General features: G+C 41.7%; 1 protein-coding gene across 1 annotated transcript in view; it reads left to right on the top strand.

Moving 5' to 3' along the window:
- The window catches only part of pola1 (polymerase (DNA directed), alpha 1), a 64,263-nt gene that overhangs the window by 13,029 nt on the left and 29,716 nt on the right, over positions 1–21,518 (top strand). The window contains exons 26-33 of the mRNA XM_085362449.1: positions 14,003–14,035; positions 14,351–14,443; positions 14,547–14,752; positions 14,868–15,000; positions 15,138–15,269; positions 15,370–15,544; positions 16,323–16,504; positions 20,551–20,682. Of these exons, the coding sequence (XP_085218575.1) occupies positions 14,003–14,035; positions 14,351–14,443; positions 14,547–14,752; positions 14,868–15,000; positions 15,138–15,269; positions 15,370–15,544; positions 16,323–16,504; positions 20,551–20,682 (1,086 nt within the window). The remainder of the gene's footprint in view (positions 1–14,002; positions 14,036–14,350; positions 14,444–14,546; positions 14,753–14,867; positions 15,001–15,137; positions 15,270–15,369; positions 15,545–16,322; positions 16,505–20,550; positions 20,683–21,518) is intronic.

Here is a 21,518-nt window from a genome sequence, read left to right on the forward strand (position 1 = left end):
AGTCAGAATAAGAGACTTTCCTTATTTTCGGTGATATCAGTGACACTATGCAAGTATTTTCCAATAACAGAATGCCACGGGCACTCTTGAATCTAACACTCTCCATTTAAAGTCTCATTGTGTAAGCACTTCTTTCAACACACAAATGGAATGACAGTGGCATGCACGCTCAATAAATTGGTGCAAAGATGCATGTGTACTGCATGACATAAACAGCTAAAGCTGGTATTGTAACTGAACACCCCACACACACACACACACACGAGCACACACACACTCACACTCTCCCACTATGTCAGTGGTAGTACTCATGTTCATTTAATGAGCTCTAACAGTACAAGTCCTCAGCAGAGGCATCAGGCTTTGCCTCAGGGGAGTCCTTCATTAAGATCCCCTTACACACTCATTGTGCTCCCTAATAGAGGGCAGGGCAGTAACTCACTGTGCGTGTTTGTTATTTTGTCAGTCCGTTTGGGCCTCCAGTCATGCTTGTTGTTCAGCTGACAGAGCTACATTGTTAAAGTTGTGTATTGGATTTGCTGCTGCAGGTGGGAGTTTCTGTCCCTCAACACTTCACCGCTTATATCTTGTAGTTCGTATTTATCAACAGCCTGAGGTAGATGGGTTCATTTACATTTGTACCTCCTGCTTGCTTTACATAATCCGGGAAGCATCACCATTCTCGTGTAAAGAGTAGACTAGATTTCCATTATTCGAAGGCTTTGCTCTTGCCCGTGTTGCTAGATTTAGAAGCCCTAATTTAATCATGTGGAATAGACTTACAGCTAGCAGCTATTTTCACAACCTTTCTTGTTGATTTATTTGTTGTATAAAAACTGAAACCTCAAAGTTATTTATCACAGGAGGGCCAGAAATCCAAATTTAGTTGGAGAAAATGCTGACACAGATGTCACCATTAGTGAGTCACATTAAGATAGTTATATGCTACACCTTCAAGCTGATCACTCTGCTGGTGCCTGGAAGTAAGAAGGTTTCACTAGAACAGATTCGATTGGGTACATTGAGAATACAGATACTGATGTCCAATGTCCCTGAAGCAAAAGGGAGTTCGCATCATACATAATGGGATTATACATATCTAACCAAGGCTGTATTAAAAACCTGTGAAGCATAAGTGGTGTAACAGTAAAATGATGCAGCTGGAGCTCTTTTGTAATGGTGGGACTGGAAGGATGTGAAATTGTCCTTGCTTTTGAAAAAGTCTAACAACAACTGATGTGTATATAAAAGATGTTTTGCTTTTGTTTTTTGTGCTTCATGAACAAAACATTTTCATCATGTCCGCACAGAAATGGAGCATTTTTGTTGCCCATTATCCATAGCATGCTAACAGGATTACCATTAAGAGCTGAGCAGACATCATCCCAATCTATATCTGAATCTGGGACTCCTTTGCCCCCATATGGAGCTCACACTGACGGTGGCGAGTCCTTGTTACGGTCAGTATAAAAGATGGAGGTAGCTACAGCGATTGGTTTCTGAAGCCTTGAAGAGTGTTTTCATTTCAAATGCAGGTTTATTTTTATTTTTGTTTTTTATCCTGAAGCTATGCCCATATTTAATACTGTTTGTGGTACTTTGTGTAGATGGCTGTATCCTCAGTGTTGAGAAGAGGGCAGGGTGTAGATTAGGTTTGGTCGACTGACCCGTTTGCCACGGAATATCGAACCGTCCTCGAGGCCTGGTGCGAGTCATGCGCGTCTGCCCCAGGCTTCTTCCACCCGTCCTATCAAAATAAAGCATAAAAACATAAATTACTGTTATTGAAGAGTCGCTTGGTTACCTGATTTCTACCTGATTATCTGTTGCAGTTACTCCTCAATGAAATGATTATTCCTTAATTAGTATTATTAATAATTATTACTCTAATTAGTATGTTCAGCGGTAAATGGGCTTGTTCTTATGTAGCGCTTTTCTACTCTACTCAAAGCGTTTTATACAACACGCCTCAGTCACCCCAGCACTTTTTTCTTCCTAAGTGGTGCTTTCTAACATTCACATTTTCATGAACGCATCAGAGGAGCAACTTGAGGTTCTGTATCTTACTTAGACATGCAGATGGGAGCAGCCAGGCATTGAACGGCCCACCTTTCAGTTAGTAAAGTCCCTACATCCTGAGCTACAGCCACCCAAGTATGAAGTCAACCTCCAAGCATCACAATGTGACACAAATACATTTGCCAGGATCAAATACCTTACTACTCTACAGTTATCCTTACACAGTTGCTGAACATTATAAGCCTTTATACAGAAGGTTATACTGGTGGTATGTCTCATTAGACTGCATTGGGTTTATCAAGGTGTACTTAATAATGTGTCAGCTGAGTGTTTATACTAATAGTGATTCAGATGCTTTGCAGGTTTGTTGGAAACTAAAATTTCCTCCAAAGTTTTCTAAAACTTCTCAAGTTGTCCTGTGTGGCGAGGAGGCTGTAAGCAAATTGGATGTAGGACTTCAGTACACTACAGAGAGACGTGCGTCAAAAAGGTCATCAGTCAGTGTGCGGTGTACACACACGTACCTCGGCTTGCTGATGAAGCAGGAGATCCCACTTCACACAATCTTAGTGTTTTGTTTACTTTGTATCTATGATCCTACCACAACTCTATTTATATAGCAGCTTGTGTGTTTGGAGAGCGCGTGGCTTCAGCACCAGCCTGCTGATAATAAGGCAACATGCTGTGGAAGATATTCTTTGAAATTTACTTTTTGTCAGTTTTACTTGTATATAAGTGTGTGTGTGTGTGTGTGTGTGTGTGTATAAATCTTATAGCATCTAAAATAGGATTTTTGTAGGACAGTTTTTCCAGCACTTGAGCATCGTATGCTCGTCAAGGAAAAGCAGCAGATCAGCAGTAGTACGAACCAAATGTGTCTGTTTTACTGAATTGTACAGAGTCCTAAAGTTAACAGGAGGCAAGCCGAGTAGTTCTCGGTAGTTTCCGACTGCAGCGAGCCAGAAAAGCCAGCTGGCATTTATAACTGGGTTTCTAGTGTATTTGTGGGCATTGCCATTTGCACTCCCACCCCCATTTTAATCGTCACATTTGCACTCCACTTTCATCTCATGATTTAGGAGGCTTTTTATTTTTGTAATTGTAACATGTACACTGATCACCACAGTGTAAATCCACCCTCCTCTCGCGCCCCTGCGTTCCCTTCATCTGTTTGGATGAGTGTCCAGAGTGAATGTTCATGTGTTCTCTGTATTTATTGATTGGCCCGGCTCTCATCTTTCTCTCGCTCTCGTTTTAAAATGAGGCCTAACCCCCCAGTGTGGCCGGATGGCTCAGGCTGCAGGCCACGGCAGTGTCTCAGCCCTGGGCTTAGATGGGACCCTTGGCTGTGGACCTTCTGATCAAATTTGCCAACTTAGGAGGGGAAAGCCCCCCACTTACATCTCCTCCTGATTCTTGTGCGTCTTCCTTGGGTATGTCTTCTATCGTGTGTGTGTGTGTGTGTGTGTGTGTGTGTGTGTTACTACTACCCATCTGTGTGTGCGTGCACAAGTGCTACTGGCCGAACTCTGCCCTTTGTCGGGACCATTTGTTGTGGCCCTGTTCTGTCCTGGTATGTGTGGGTATTAAAGGGGGGGATGATGGGTATTAAGAGGAAGGTGAAGGTTTAGGATTACACAGTCAAGGGTCCTCCACAGATTGATGTCCCCCTCACTCCCTCAGCGTTATTTTGGGTTCTTTTGTATGTTCGCCAGAGAGCATTTGGGTGCAGAGAAATGGTTGTATGACACAGACAGACAGCTTGCACACATGTGATTATTTCGTTTTTAATTTTATTTATTTATTTTTTGTTAATGGGTTGATAAATGCATCTGTCACACCAGAAAGATTTTTTTTGGCCACAGGCTGCTGGATCTCCGAATTCATCCACTAAATGAGGAGATTTTAATTTGGGGGGGAAAGGTTTCCGCAAACCTGCTTAGGGATGACGAATCAGCTGCAGGTTTAGAACAACTACATGATTTTTCCTTTGTTGACCTGTGTTATTGTTAATGTTTCTAGTCACTTGAAATGGCAAAGAGTCTGTACTTGAATTTAATTTGTGTTTATGAAATCAGAAGCTCGCTTTTTAAAATTCTCAATTGTTTAGTTTGGCCTGCTTCTCTTGCATGATGGTGTGTTTACGTCGTCCTAATCGAGTGATGTTCACAGCGCAGGCCGAGGGAAGCTGCTTATTGTTGCGGATCGCAGATTGGTTTGACCTTTGACCCTTTTGCCTGCAAATCTGACAACCATTAGCAGGTGTGTGTCTCTCCGGATGGAGGGTGACTCCTAAAAGCCATTCTGCTGTAATTGAGTCTCTGTCCTTGTGTTTAAAAACAGCCTGACAGGAGCTCGTAGTTGACATTATTGGCTGGCATGCAGAGTGAAGATAGAAGCTGGCTTCTGTAACGGAGCTGAGGGTGCAGAGAGGTCAGAGTTTGGTTTAGGTTAAACCCTCTCCCGTACGTACGTGTGTGCAAGGGTGCATGTGCTCGTAATGAAGTCTAAGTAAATATTGTTGCCCCTGGTGTCCCTTGTTCTGCTTCTGTATCATCTCTCTTGTCTCAAGAATCACAAATCAGTTCCCAGAATTAGACACAGAAATACCTGAACCAACCTATCACGTCTCATTTGTGGTCGCATCTGTCAGACTGCATGCTCTGATGTCATGTGAGTAAATACTGTTGCCCTCATTTCTTTCATTGAGGGTTTCAGAATCACAGTGGTCATTTTTACATTTCCCTGAATTAGACATAAGAATACATAAGCCTGCCTACTCCGCCGGTGCATTTGGGGAAATGAGGGCTGCGATGTTTCCATGATCCTGTAGTCCTTTTAAAGAGTGGGCTTTTCTCTTGATAGGAGTGGACTTAACAAATAGTCACATGGGAGCAGCGCTGCTATTCTGGCATCAATAGCGTGTCTGTGAGGGCGGACGGTGGACCGCGCAGGGGCTCAGAGTTTAAACGGCGACTTCGTAACACCTGCTAATGAGGCCATGTGAGAATGAGCTTATGGCAGAGATTATAATTGATAATGGATTCATCTGGCGTGCATTTGAATTTATTTGTTTACTTTATAACTTTATTTTGAAAAGTTCTATATAAATACTAATAAACTAAATAAGGGTTTGTTTTCCCTCAGAATTATTTATTCTATGGATTTTGTTCCCACATAAACATGTTTTATGAGTGAGCAGCTATTTAAATTTTACATAAAGAAGAACCACATTTTGAGTCTTTTCAAACGCAGCTTTTAACATTTTAAAAAAGATTAACTTCAGTAGCACAAGTTTTTAAAATTCATTTTAGTGACTTTGTTCTAAATCAATGGCAGCCATACTGAGTAATAATTAGTATTAATAATAGTAGTAAATAATTCATAATAACAATACTAAATCATCAATAATTATAGTGACTGACCCCCAAAAAGAGCATTACTATTTACCCTGTGGAGTGAGTTGAATTTATTTATAGTGTTAGCTTTTAGTTAGGGGTGCAATGATATTCGTATCGATATTGAACCGTTCGATACAGTGCTTTCGGTTCGGTACGCATATGTATCGAACAATACAACATTTGTAATTTATTTTATCAATTTTCCTTCTGACGATGCTGTCTGTGTTGAGCGCTCAGTGAATCTGTGTTCGACTACTCCGCCTAGGCTGCACTGTCCAGCGCAGATCCACTGAGCGCTCAACACAGACAGCATAGTCAGAAGGAAGAGCGCAGGGCAAGCTAGCGAGACAGAAGTTAAGCTCTACTTGCAACAAGCAAATTGAACCTCATTCAGATCTGGCGTTTGGAATTATTTTGGTTTTCATGTGACGTATGACCCTGAAGGTAAGCGAGTCATGGACTAAAGTAAAACAGTATGTTGGATGTGCCATGCAATGCTCAATTACATTGGTGTGAACTAGTGTGTTAGCGCAGTTAGCTCGTTAACGTGTTGGCCGTCTAGCCCCATGCACGGAGCGATCGGCGGTAGCTCGTTAACGGAGATTTGCCGTGTTGTGGCGTTAAGGTCATTTCAACGAGATTAACCTGAAAGCACTAGTGGGAACACAACGAATATGACTGCACATTTACGCCGACATCATCGTAGTGCAAAGACAAGTGGAAGCAGACAAAAAAAAGCAAGCATGCTACTAACTTTAGCCGAGTCATTTAGACAGCTGTTAGCACAGGATTCTCCTTATGCTGCTGAGAATATAGCCCAGAAGAAGCGGATAGTATAGCTTTTATTTTGGAAAGAGCCATTTCTCTGTAATAAACTCTCTTTTCCAAAGATGAGTGATTCCTCAATCAGATACAGGGCTTGCAATATCGCTAGCCCGACGTCCCGAAGCTAGCGATTTTTTCAGTCGGGCTACCAAAATCTATCTCTGCCCTGCCCGTCGGGCTATTGTAGGAAGGAAAAATATATGTCAATGCTTTTGCATTCTTTCAGAAATGTAGCTGGGTAATTATGTCATTGGCATCGGTGAGCCACTGTCAATATGTGACATATTGAAATCGCGTTTGAATTTGCGCTTGTTTTTTTGCTTTCACTTTGCAATCGTGCGAACTGTGTATAGAGAGCGACAGCACTGATCTGTGAGTGATGATAATTTGCGCACCAATTCCTCTGACATCGTCTTATTAATCGTTAGCTTACTATGCAAACATGACAAGTGAAATCTCCCGCAGCTTAAACATGTGAGAGGTTGATCGCGCAGAGAATCGCTGAGCTTATGTGAGTGCGCGTGTAAAAGCATTTCAGTTCTGCTGAGCCAAATAAGACAGGTCAGGGTGAAGAAGTGACAGCCAAAGAAAAGCTTACCACAAAACGGAGAAGTTATGACAACTCAGACTATAAGGCAAAAAGAAAGTGCAGCTTTATGGTTTCATGGACAAAAGAATTTCTGTGGCTGCAATATGACGAGCTAAATAACCAGGGCTGCACATAAGTGGTCCGCAGGTGCGCATTCACTGTCAAAATAAAAAACACGCACAAGGGTTAGGGTTAAATTTAAAAACTGTACTTTTGAGTTAAAATATATATTTATAATTTTAATAAATGACAAATGAAAAATGCATGAACATTATTACAGATATTTGAGATTAAATCATCATTATTCCACATTTTGTTGCATGCCAGTGCTTTTTTTTCCTTTGCTTTGCTTTTTGGGAACCATTTCTTTCTCAAATTCACTCCCCACCAACCAGTGGCATATTTAGTTGAGTACTTCGACGGTCTAGCATCTTTCAAAAGTTAGTAAGTCCCTCTGACTGTTGCTTTATTCCCCAGGCGCTCACTCTATTCGATAGAGCCATAGATTTGATTTGGTGTAGATTTCAAAAGCATGAATAATCATTTAAATTCATGATAATCATGATTTAATTATTGGCCACAATAATTTTCACTACTTTTTTTTTTTTTTTTTTGTCTTCATGACAGCTGTATTGCACCCCCATTTAAAAAAAAAAATAAATAAATAAATAAAAGTAATAAAAAGTCTGGCTTCACTGCTGCTCTTGTGTATCTGCCATTATATTGCTTATTTACTTGACAATGTATTAAAAACTTGGCTGAGAAAATGCAGTGACATACCAGGATGCGCCTTTTCCTGCTATTAAAGTACAGTATTATAATTGAGCGGACAGCAGGAGGATTGTTGTCATTGTTGAGTTATTTTCAATCAGTGTCGGCGTTTGTGATCTTGGCCGGTTGTATTAAATCAGTCACAGCTTTACAACAGATTGACCTTCCCGATGGCAGACATGAGAACACAGCTATGGCATCTGCCAGGACAGGTGTGTGTGTGTGTGTGTGTGTGTGTGTGTGTGTGTGTTGTGCTCTGTGCTCGTGAATTCTTGCGTGCAAGTGAAATCATTTTAGTGAAAGAAGGACTTTCGGTCTCTGTGGGTGTGTACGGAGGTGTGTGCAGATATAACTTCACGGTAGCAGAAGAGAGCCTGTAAATCTTTTATGCATCTTTGCGTGTGCGAGGCTGTGTTCGTGAAAGAGTTTTACAAACTTGTGTGTGTGTGCTCAAGTGCCTTGTGGACATGTTGTGTGTATGTCACCCCGCCACCCCCCAGCTCTGACAGTGGTGTGTTCCTCCACAGGTGCTATTTCAGTCGACCGACTGTCATCCCAAAATGCTTTTCAGCTGAGTGCTTTTCAAAACAATCGTCACTGGTGCCCCAGACTCTTTTTACAAGGGCCCTCTGCTACACAGAGGTTTAACATGCCGCTTCTGATCTGCTGATCAGTAGAAGGATGTATGTGGTGTGTATGTGTGTGTGCCAGAGTTCAAGATGTAATGATAATGGGGGGGGGGGGGGGCTCGCGCATTTATCTTTTGTCTTTACTGCTGCCTTTCAGTCTGCAAACCACTCATCACTCAACCAAGCAGGTCAGTTAAGAGTAATATTCTTATTAAAATGACAGCCTGGCAAAAGACAAAAGATATTTTGATGAGAAGTGTATGAGGGTTGGGGGGGTAGTGGATTCAAATAAAGAATACACGAGATTGACGTGACAACAAGACATGTAAGGCCTTAATAGATGAGGCCAACAAAAAGCTGAGCAACAGCTGGGAAAAGGAGGATATCACAACAAGGCTGAACCACTCATCAATTAGCATGACAGGGTGCAATAACGCACAGCTAATGGGTACAGCTCGTGTGCAGGCACACAGGTGCACATGCAAAGACATGAGGCGCTGTTAAAAGCACTAAATGAAAAGCTGTGAAAAGTCAAGTCAAAGACGGCGGGAAAATGCAGCTTTTAAAGTGAGATATTAGGACGGGTATTGAAAAGTGTCGGTGGGTTTGTGTTAAGCGGCTTTGTAACAATATTCAGTCTGAAATCCATTGCTCCCTTTTAAACTTTGATTTAAAGTCTGAGTTGTATTCAGCTGGACAGGAGGTGTTATTTCCCTTAGACTTTGCCTCCTGTAGTTGTTACTCCTGGTCACTTTTTTCTTTTCTGTTTTTTTTTTTTTTTTTTTTTTTTTTTTGGCATCTTTGAATGTTGCAAACTAGTGGTAGTACCACTTAACCAAAGTACATCTTCTGGAGCCCTGAAGTCTGTGTGTTCGAGGCACAAGGCAGATTTGTTGGGTACATTAGGTTTTAAAAATGAGTAGTGCAAAGGAAAAATGCCACATGGAAGCTGCATGTCAGTGTAAAACTCGTGCAGGAATACCGCACTAATGCTTTAACTGCTGAATCTAAACTTGGAGCGTCTGAAAATGCTGCTGCTGCTGCCAACTGCAGTGTCTTGACTCTGCTGCAAGTCACAGGTTTATGTTTATTGCAGGGTTTGCATTCAAGTAGGGCACACTGGTTGGATAGCAAAGCGTTGCAGATGTGTTCTTGATGGCCAGGTGAAAAATGTTGAGTTTGTTAAATAAATCTTTTGCAGTGATCACAAAAGCTATTTGTTTACATGATTAATTAAACTGTGGGTTGTGGAGCGTTCACCTCTTTCAGATACTAAAGTAGGACATGGTAGAAAACATTTGAGAACCATTGATGTAGGTCAGTGCAGATCTCGCGATACCATATGTGACTATGTGATATTCAGTATGACCATATTAATGTGAACTAAACGTCTGCAGTAGCTATGTGATTATTTCTTTCAAATCAAATGAACCAAAGCTAGGCACTCTAGGGTCGAAGACTGTGGCACATAATCTCAGTGCTTTTGAAATGGCTGGTTTGAAGGCGGGGCTAGGACTTTGACCACTCAGAGCAGCGGCTGATGTTGCTGCATACGCACAGAATAGAATATATTCTACTTATTGCAAGGTATGTCCTTTTATTTGGTGTTTCAGTCCAAGGAATGCAACCTGACATGTGAGCCCTCACATGCAATGTGGCATCAAAAGGAAGGATGAGGTGAAACTGTGATTACAAACGTGAGAAATTCAGTCTCATGTGTTCTGTCCTGATCCTTCACTTTGCAGGAGCACTTGTCAGCGAGCTGCTCAATTACTGTCCGGTCTATTTACACTGTATTAACACCAAGGAGCCGGAAAGGATGAGAGGCAGGAATGTTAGAAAATTGGTTTTATAGTGTGAGGGAAAAAGAGCGACTCTGTAATTGGAAGATTTTGAATAGATTATCTAAATTCACTTTGTAGAAAATGGTTAAACTAAGGGAAGCAGCTTCACTGGTTGCAGGTATTAAGATGGCAAAACTCAGTCAGAAGTAATGATTGTAAAAATTGAAAGAACAACTCTTATTTCGTAGCTGGAGCGAAAATGCGATCGGCGCAAAAAGCCGAGCGAGGGTACAGACTGATCCGATCAATTTGATTGATGTTAGCAGGTTAACATTAAGCACTGTGAGCCCCTCTGCTGAGTTTTTTCAGATGTTTGGCCCAGAATGAGCGTCATTCACGGTGCTGACGAGTGCAGTCATCACGGTGAAGACATACATGCACTCTTTTTACCCCCTGGATGTGTGTTTGCATTGGTTCGTATAGTATGTGTATGCCGGTATGCGTTTAAAGATGAGCGCACGTGCACACACACTGTCAGTTGCACACATTCCAGCGTCATGGTCAAACGACTTGTCTTTCACACAGTTCATTCCTTAAAAGCAGTCTGTCCTGCTGGAACTGACAGCATATGGAAAACCTGTCTAAATGAGTCCACACATCAATTACATCAACGCATTCTCACCTCCTCGCTTGTCTGTCTTTCCCACATCTCCCCATTCATCACGTCTGCACTTTTTATTCAGTCCGTTCCATCATTTCAGCTTCGTCTCCTGGCTCTTTCTCCTTTCAATGCTTTTATTTTGCTGTTTTGTTATTATAAAAAAAAAAAAGTATTACTGGAGATTTCAAGATGGAGTACAAAAGCAGAGTTTTAGCCGAGTTTTGTTGATGTGATGATTGACACTGTGAGGATAATGAGCATGGCTAAGTTTCTCTAAGATGGTTCTCGTTTACTGTCTGCATCAGCAGGCCTGCATTAAAACATTGTCCTGGGCTCTGTTGGTGGGCGTGTGTTGTGCCAAGTAGCAATAAGCAATGAAATACAATCCATGGTGTCTATTTGATGACTGCATTTGTGAATTTTAAGATCTATCATACCCGGACTCTGTGGGTTTTTTCAAATTATTTTCCCCTTATCTTTATTCTCCTACATGTTTTGGCTGTTAGCTGGAGAACTTGAACTTCATCTTGTGATGTTTGCACTTGCTTTCTTTCGAATGGGACATTATGATGACTTATTTAATTTTTGCATTTAAGGAGTGGGAAGGTGACGTTTAAGGCTTTATATGCTGGCTTTATAGACAGCTAAGGTGAATGATTGTGGTTGAGGGTTAGATTAATCAACAAAGGTTATATTTTTGTTATGTCTGTAGAAAATACAAATAAATAAATAATATTAATGCTTTCTGTCACATTCATCTGTAAGTTAATTTGTCCTTTTTGGCAAATGAGGTCAACTCAGACTGTAAGTGTGTAGAGAATCAAAAACATACAAAAAGAACAGTTACACAACTAATTGTGATTTTTGGCTGATGTGGTGATGTGGACATTTCATTCTTATAAATGCTCTTTATTGTGATGCCTGTGCCTGCATTTTGTCCTGCAGTGGTGTCTGAACACCATCAGGATACGTTGGGTTTTGTTTAGAAATGTTCAAGTCAACAAACGAGGGATCTAATTATCAAATTAGCATTCCCATTGGGGTAGTTTATCTTTAGTTGCATTTGAATTTCCATGAGTTTTACTATGTCATGATTTATATCCTGCTGATTTTATAGTGTATTTTTTACTTTTTTGTCATTTTCCAACTTGGCCGGGGTCTTTCTGTGTGGAGTTTGCATGTTCTCCCCGTGTTTGCGTGGGTTCTCTCCGGGTACTCCGGCTTCCTCCCACTGTCCAAAGACATGCAGCTTGTGGGGATAGGTTAATTGGATAATCCAAATTGCCACTAGATGTGAATGTGCGAGTGAATGTGAGTGCGAATGGTTGTCTGTCCCTATGTGTTAGCCCTGCGACAGACTGGCGACCTGTCCAGGGTGTACCCTGCCTTTCGCCCCATGACAGCTGGGATAGGCTCCAGCACCCCCCGCGACCCTGAAAAGGATAAGCGGAAGCGAATGGATGGATGGATGGATGGATGAATTTTAGCGTCTGATGCAAATAATTTGGCTTGAAACGGCTCCTTTGTCTGATTATGTGACACTCGCATTGTTATCTTTATTTCTGATAATCCTCTGCTTCGTAAAATCATATTACCCAAGGAAAAAAAATGTGTTGCTTCAAGTTTTACTTTTAATGATTCAAATATGGGAGGAATCTTTGCTGCAATTTCACACGCCTGTTTTGGTGCTTTTTTTTTTTTTTTTTTTTTTTTTTTTTTATTAAACAAATGGACTGTTCAGCTCAGGCACAGCTGAGTTTTTCTTACTCAAGAGCTGCTGCTCAGTGGCAGCTGTTAACAGAGGAAAATGTGTCTCGTATACAAGGTCTGATTTTCCTTCCAAGACAGATACTTTGTTATTTGTGCGAACTTTGGTTGCACTTAGATAACATTGTAACATTGCAAGTGTACAAAACAGCTTAGTCACATGCACATGTGCACACACCAGTGCAAGGTGCTGGCCTAGTGTCTAACCAAGGACTCCTTAGCAGATGAGCCTGAACCATCACAGCTGCTTGTTGTGGTGTTTGTGTTTAGTAGGTTTAGAAGGTTGATGTATTTGAAACATCAACCTTCAGTTATAGTGTTTCGTATAGTTAAATGTCAAAATTATTTTCAAATGCATGGAATTTTAAAAAAGGAATAAATAAATGTGACCTTTAGTCTGACAGACTGAGCACATTTGGTGTCATCTTTACATTTTATTTTATACCTCTGAAAGATCATTTCCTCGGGCTCGTTTTCTGTCGTAAATAAACTACTCTACACTCGCTGCAGGCAGCTGTCATTCACATTTTAAACCACGAATTTACTTTTGCTTTTGCAGTGTTAAAAATGTCTCAAATTAGATTTGTATTCATGAATTATTGGAGTGGAGCACCTGTGCACTCAGTCTGAAGATTTATAAAGAGTTCTTTCATCTTCCTCTTTTCCAACCTTTCTTCTTCTGCTAAACAGGCAGGGGTCATTTTGTCTACAGCGAAATCCACTGCATAAGTGCAGAGGTGAAAAACTGTGTGTGTGTTTGTGGTAAGACCTTGACCTTGACTGCAGTCCCTAATGGAGAGGCTGTTCCCCTGAATGACTCAAACTCCCCCCGCCGTACAGCGGTATGTAGCAGCCCATAAAGCATGCTTATGGCCCACTCTGGTTTCAGGGAGTGGAAGCCCGACCCCGCCCCTTCCTCACACTCTGAAATAGCCGCGTCCTTGTCCCCACACGGAGCACAGTGCGAGTCGGGGTGTATATATGCGGCTGTGGTTGATTGAGGAGCAGATTGCTGGTGACAGGTCACACTGCGTTCCGTCCCTCAGACCCCCCCAGATTAGTGACCTGAGGTCCCCACACTGCCCTCCCTTCCTCTGGGCCCCCACCTGTTAGGATCCCTCTGCTGCTCAGAGCTGTCCTCACGCACACACACAGTGGTCAATCTGCATTTACAGAATTCTCTTATTTCTCCGTCAGTCAACCAGAAGGTTATAAAGGCCATTACAAGTCATTATGGTGTGTGTGTGTGTGTGTTGCCTGACTGTGAATTTGTGTGGGTTGAAAAGACGCCTGTCACAGCATGCTCTCATAATTGCCCTCTTAGCCAATTATCCCCCGTTTAAAGCAAATCACCTGCTCTGCTCCCATGTCCACACAAATGTGTATATATACACACACACACACACACACACACACACACACACACACAATTAATAACGCGGAAACTTAATATTTAATCATTTCATCTTCCTGAGTGACGTGTTTGTTTACTGTGCTTGTGTTGTGTTGTTTTTGTTGTTGGCATCGTTCAGAGTGTTGTCTCCTCTTTTCTCCAGATTTTGATGCACACGAAAGACATGGTTCAGAAGGTCAGTCATTACCAAGTTGTTCCTGTTTAATATCTCTAATATGATATGTAATTATGTGCAGAATAACGTAAAATGTACACAACAAATAATCCTTTTAATAATGACTTCTTCACTGGATCAGGACGCCTGGATTCTTGCATCTGTATTAAGCAGCTAAATGATAAACTTTGGGTTAAATATCATTTAATGAGTCAAATCTAACATTAGATTGTTTTAGAAATTGTGCAGTTTGATGTGTGTAATATTCACTTTATTATCCCAGTTTTAACTGTATGGATTCTTTCTTTCTCTCTCCCCCCCTTTTGTGTGACTCAGATGAATCTGGAAGTCATCTATGGAGATACTGACTCTATCATGATCAACACAAACAGCAAGTGTCTGGATGAAGTTTTTAAGCTTGGCAATAAGGTGTGTGCTTTGGGTGTTTTATCACTTTTTACATGCGCACCATGCAGTGGAGATTATAACCAGATGTTGACACTGAATCCGTGTGTTTGCACTTTGATCCCAGGTGAAGGCAGAAGTAAACAAGCTGTACAAACTATTGGAGATCGACATTGATGGTGTGTTCAAGTCTCTTTTGCTGCTGAAGAAGAAGAAGTATGCCGCCCTTGTGGTGGAACAACACGGAGAAGGACGTTTTAGCGTCAAGCAAGAGCTCAAAGGGTTGGACATCGTCCGTAGGGATTGGTGTGACCTGGCTAAGGAATGCGGCAAGTACGTCATGGGACATGGGAAACAGTTAGCGTGTCAGTATATGGAGCGCTGGAAGCACCTTACAAAAGATTTTCATTTGTAAGGAAAAATTCATTGTGTTTATTTATTTTTCTAGCTACGTGATTGGGCAGATCCTGTCTGATCAGAGTCGTGATGTCATTGTGGAGAACATCCAGAAACACCTGGTGGAGTTGGGAGAGAAGGTGGCTAGTGGAGACATACCACTGAACCAGTATGAGATCCACAAGGTGAGGGAATCACTGTTTGTGTTTACTTTTCATTTGATTAAAATGAGGCTTAAGACTCTGGACATGCTGGGTTTTTCTTTTGTGTTTTGCCATTCCCATTCTCATCTATTACTGCTGTCTTGTCTTGACTTCACCAGGCACTGACAAAGGATCCTCAGGACTACCCTGATAAGAAAAGTCTCCCTCATGTCCATGTTGCTCTGTGGATTAACTCTCAGGGTGGTCGTCGGGTCAAAGCTGGAGATACCATCTCCTACCTCATCTGTAAAGTGTGTATCTATTAGAGAAACGGGAATATCTCATTTCTTTGTGTGTTTCAGTGATATTTCAGTACAAATACATTGGAAATTCATCTTCTTTGTCCACTAGGATGGCTCCAACCTGCCAGCCAGTCAGAGAGCCTATGCTCTAGAGCAGCTCCAGAAACAGGAGAATCTCACTCTGGACACACAGTACTACCTGGCCCAGCAGGTCCACCCTGTGGTGTCTCGCATCTGCGACCCTATTGAGGGTATTGATGGTGTACTCATAGCCTCGTGGTTGGGTAAGTGAATTACAAGTTATTGCCGTCCCCAGAAGTGAGTAATGTTATGCCTTATGGAAAATAATTACAAAAAAGTTTAAAGGAGCCGTGTTACTTAGAAATAAAATGACCAAATCGCTCGAGGAAGTTCCTACAGATGCAAATACTGCTTTTGAAAAACTGTTCGGAGTCTCGGTCGTTGTGTCCTTGGGCAAGACACTTCACCCGTTGCCTACCGGTGGTGGTCAGAGGGCCCGGTGGCGCCAGTGTCCGGCAGCCTCGCCTCTGTCAGTGCGCCCCAGGGTGGCTGTGGCTACGATGTAGCTTGCCATCACCAGTGTGTGAATGTGTGTGTGAATGGGTGGATGACTGGATATGTAAAGCGCTTTGGGGTCCTTAGGGACTAGTAAAGCACTATATAAATACAGGCCATTTACCATGTTCTATGGATTAAATCATTACTTGGGTTCACATTTTATGCACGTTTCCTCTCTTGTCGCAGAAGACATAATACCTACTTAATAATCTTGTCAAGTGCTGCAAATTATTTCCAGTTTCACTACAATACATTTCCCGTAAACACTCAAATGAAGTGTCTGTGGGTCACAGTTAAATTTTTTTAGAATAATAATAACATCTGTCGACAGCCGAACAGCTAAATACAGAATGCTTAATTGCAGCATGACCACCTTTCATTGGTGTTTATCAGGCATGAAATATTTTGCCTTCAGCCGTGTTTCTGAATAAACATTTGCTCTGCTGTAAACCTTAAAAAACAAGTCTTTGATTTCCATGTCAGGTCTGGACCCGAGTCAGTTCAGAGCTCAGCAGCAGTTCCAGAGGGAGGAGGAAGCCGACGGCTTGCTGGGTGTTCCCGTCCAGCTGACTGATGAGGAGCGCTATAAAGACTGTGAGAGGTTTACTTTCACCTGTCTTCAGTGTGGCACTGACAACGTCTACGACAGCGTCTTTGAAGGAGCTGTGAGTAGATGAACACACCGCTGTCCATCATAAAACTCCTCTGTATTGCTTTCTCTGTTTGTGCAGGACCAGATAATCTTTCTTAGAGTTGTATTTGAAGTTGTATTAAACCCTTGGCAGTTTAGACTTCAGCTGAAGAAATGTGCTGTCTGTTCTCGGCGCACACACACAAAGCGCCACACAGATATGGCCCAAGATTGAAAGGGAAAAAAGGAGATGGCTTTTATCAGTAATGGTGTGTTTCACTGGTCTAATGGATTAATCAGTAGAGACACAAATAAAGAGCGGGAGAATAATGTTTCAGAAGGCATTTCAGTAAAACTTCCTGTGAAGGATTCATGCGTTAGTCATCCTCCATATTGTGTCTCTGTCTGTATTTTAAGACAGCTGCCTGGCTCCAGTACGGACTCTGTTTTCATTGGCATAGTTTGGACTCCACAACTTGAAAAGCCTTTCCTTAACCCCTGTGGCTCTATGGAGACACACACACTCACACTCACACTCACACACACACACACACACACACACACACACACACACACACACACACACACTGATCTCCTACCATTTGTCAGGCCAAGGTTTTGTGTGTGCGTGTGTGTTATCAGCTTCTAATGAGGAGCAGGACACACAGCTTTTTCTTGTCTAGAAGACACTAATAAAACTGACAAGCCTTTGGCCTCGAGTGGTGGAGAGAACTTGTAATAATTAAAACAGGAGTATTAAACACACTCTCCATAAAAGGATAATATCATTACACACTTGAACAGATATGCTGGTGTGTTGTTGCACAAGAAAAAGCAGAATAATCTCGCCCGAGTGATCGTGCTTGTACTAAACGGCCTGCGTCCTGCTATTAAGAGTACAATGCATGAACTTGAAATGTCAGAATAAAATATAGCATTAGTCTAAACGAACCAGGAATCATCTGATTACTGATGTTAATTCTCCTCTCTGTTGCCGGAGGCCGGTATGCACGCACACACAGTGATACGGATAAGACGGTAAGTTAATTAAGGTGGTGAGCATGGTCTAACAGCTCAGAGAGAGAGGGGAGGACAGATGGGCCTTGACTCCTCCGCTGACACAGAGCCAGAGATGGTAGGAGGAGGCGGTGATGTATGATGGAGGACAGACAGAGGAGGAAAGTTGTTTGATGGAGGTAGCGGGAGAGGAGGATGAAAAGATTAAGTGCAGAGAAGGGAAAAAAATGTGGATAAGGCTGCAGGGGAATACCCTCAGTTCAGTTTTAATAGAGCGTTAGGTATCCCACGCAGGCAGTTAAATCAGCACGCTGTGAAAGCTGCACAAACCAAGACGTTGACAAAATGGCCCGCTTAGGCAGTTGGCATGGCAAACCTTTTTAAAATTGTTTTTCAAAAGCCTATTTAATGTGCGGACATGAGGCGGTCCAGATAACGGCTGGGGTTTGTAGCCAGACATTGAGGAGAACTGGGAGTGTTAGAAGATATCATCCCTTTCTCATAAGTCTCGCACAGTCACAAGACGGTACTTTGAGTGTTTCATATTTTCATTTAATTGCCCGGCGATAAAATGACTAACAAGAAAGTGTTGTAGTAGATACAACTTGTTTTGAAAGGAGAGTGTGCTCTTGAAAGTGAACTTTTGAAAGAAACACGTGAGAGATACAGGGAGTGCAGAATTATTAGGCAAATGAGTATTTTTTCCACATAATCCTCTTCATGCATGTTGTCTTACTCCAAGCTGTATAGGCTCGAAAGCCTCAATTAAGCATATTAGTGATGTGCATCTCTGTAATGAGAAGGGGTGTGGTCTAATGACATCAACACCCTATATCAGGTGTGCATAATTATTAGGCAACGTCCTTTCCTTTGGCAAAATGGGTCAAAAGAAGGACTTGACAGGCTCAGAAAAGTCAAAAATAGTGAGATATCTTGCAGAGGGATGCAGCAGTCTCAAAATTGCAAAGCTTCTGAAGCGTGATCATCGAACAATCAAGCCTTTCATTCAAAATAGTCAACAGGGTCGCAAGAAGCGTGTGGAAAAACCAAGGTGCAAAATAACTGCCCATGAACTGAGAAAAGTCAAGCGTGCAGCCGCCAAGATGCCACTTGCCACCAGTTTGGCCATATTTCAGAGCTGCAACATCACTGGAGTGCCCAAAAGCACAAGGTGTGCAATACTCAGAGACATGGCCAAGGTAAGAAAGGCTGAAAGACGACCACCACTGAACAAGACACACAAGCTGAAACGTCAAGACTGGGCCAAGAAATATCTCAAGACTGGTTTTTCTAAGGTTTTATGGACTGATGAAATGAGAGTGAGTCTTGATGGGCCAGATGGATGGGCCCGTGGCTGGATTGGTAAAGGGCAGAGAGCTCCAGTCCTACTCAGACGCCAGCAAGGTGGAGTACTGGTTTGGGCTGGTATCATCAAAGATGAGCTTGTGGGGCCTTTTCGGGTTGAGGATGGAGTCAAGCTCAACTCCCAGTCCTACTGCCAGTTTCTGGAAGACACCTTCTTCAAGCAGTGGTACAGGAAGAAGTCTGCATCCTTCAAGAAAAACATGATTTTCATGCAGGACAATGCTCCATCACACGCGTCCAAGTACTCCACAGCGTGGCTGGCAAGAAAGGGTATAAAAGAAGGAAAACTAATGACATGGCCTCCTTGTTCACCTGATCTGAACCCTATTGAGAACCTGTGGTCCATCATCAAATGTGAGATTTACAAGGAGGGAAAACAGTACACCTCTCTGAACAGTGTCTGGGAGGCTGTGGTTGCTGCTGCACGCAATGTTGATGGTGAACAGATCAAAACACTGACAGAATCCATGGATGGCAGGCTTTTGAGTGTCCTTGCAAAGAAAGGTGGCTATATTGGTCGCTGATTTGTTTTTGTTTTGTTTTTGAATGTCAGAAATGTATATTTGTGAATGTGGAGATGTTATATTGGTTTCACTGGTAAAAATAAATAATTGAAATGGGTATATATTTGTTTTTTGTTGAGTTGCCTAATAATTATGCACAGTAATAATCACCTGCACACACAGATATCCCCCTAAAATAGCTAAAACTAAAAACAAACTAAACACTACTTCCAAAAACATTCAGCTTCGATATTAATGAGTTTTTTGGGTTCATTGAGAACATGGTTGTTGTTCAATAATAACATTATTCCTCAGAAATACAACTTGCCTAATAATTCTGCACTCCCTGTAAAGAAGACGAGGGGAGGAGATTAGACAGACTAAAATGAGAGTAAGGCTAAGATGTGCGTACGTGTGTGTGTTCTTGGTGTGGCTGGCTATTAGAGAAATCAAATGAGTTGATTGACTCCAACTGGTAGAAAACTGTGTGTTTCTTTTTTTCACTCCTAAAGAAGTGATGTAGGCAAACAAAAAGCCAGTGTGTGGCTGGGTGGGGGGTGTCACATGCATTCTTTTATGTCACAGACTTCCCTGCAGAAACCTTTTTTTGCGGCTGTCAGTGCGACAGGTAAATGGAGTTGAGGTTTAAAGGAGCAAGTGTTTAAAGGCGTTATATTTAGTGTAATTGGTATGTAGTGCGTCTACTTTTTTCATTGCATTAACTATAAAGCTCGCTGTCAAGTGGACAATTCAGGGGAACCGGGGTCATGTTGACCTGTTTTCTTCTGCCTACAATAACGTTAAAATCTACTGGACCCAGGGTTTCTTTAAGCTCCTCTGTGTTTGACATGGTCTTTGTTAAGGTTTAAAGGTAATGGTTGTGTTTGTGTGTTGCAAAACTAATTACAGGGTTAAATATGGAGCTGTGATGAATTCATATAGTATGCATATAAGGCAGTTAGACTATAGTTGATGTTTGCCCTTAGAGGCTATTGTATCTGCTGAAGCATTTTAGTGTATGTGCATGCAAACTGTAGGAGGAATTTTAAATGTCTCCTGATTTGTGGTTCCCTTTTCTTTTTGTTACCATCAATAAAATAAAGCTACTTTGCTTCATTACAGGATCATGCGAGCTTAGTGTACGTGGTTACATGCGGTTTCTTTTCAGGAATGTAATACACACTCTCTTTGTCAGGGTTCAAAGGTTGAGCCTAGTTTGATGCGCTGCTGTCACATCCCTTGTGGAGGTTCTCCAGCTGACTACGTCGTCAACATCCGCAACAAACTTGTGCTTGACATCCGTCGCCACATCAAAAGATACTACGCGGTGAGTATTTCTTTGTATTCCCGTCTGCCTCTGATAGTCACATTTTGATGTGCAGCTGATTCCAGATAACTGTTTTTCTGCTGTTTTTTATTTTAGTTTTCTTTAATCCTTGTACACTAATGCCAGGTGGTTATTCATTGTTTTGCTTTGAAGCCTTAATAGGTTGATCTCTTATTTAGTACTTCAATTTGACATGTGTTTTTGTGCATTAATATATTTCATTGGCTAAAATATGCCCAATATTAAATATAGTATTACAAAACTGCGCATCAAGGTTCTAGGGTTAATTAGTTTGACTGCTTTCCTTATTTATTTATTTAAAAATTTTCTCTGTAGTAATACAAATTTGTTCATTCAATCCAAAATGTTCCTTTCTGAATGTTAAATAACAAAACAAAAAAATAAACAAGTGTGTCTTGCGTCCACAACGCTGCATTTATGCTTGTTACCTACGACAGCAGCACGTTACTAAAGTATTAAATAAAGGATTTGGCTGACAAAATACAAGCTCAAGCGGTCACAGAACATGAGCTGTGTGTAATGAAATCGTCAAAACTCGCTAAAATTGGCCTTCCACAAAGTGTCTGTGAAAGGGTTGGACTGTATTTAACACAATGGGGGATGCAACAGATGCAGTCATGTTAAGAGAAGCTATTAAAAGGATGTTGGGCAAAAGATGAAGAAAACCTCAGCAGGGCACTGTGCTGACATTTTCAACCAAAGAGCACACTGAGCATGTAAAATGGAAAAGAGCTCCAGAAGGATATGTCGGCGCATGATCATGGAAATAGTTAAATGGCCATTTGTACTCTGAATACCAAGTTTAAAATGCACAC

This window comes from Diplotaxodon limnothrissa, linkage group LG9 (assembly GCF_057381915.1).
Source record: "Diplotaxodon limnothrissa isolate DT_005_m linkage group LG9, D_limnothrissa_male_GT1.1, whole genome shotgun sequence".
Lineage (NCBI taxonomy): Eukaryota > Metazoa > Chordata > Actinopteri > Cichliformes > Cichlidae > Diplotaxodon > Diplotaxodon limnothrissa.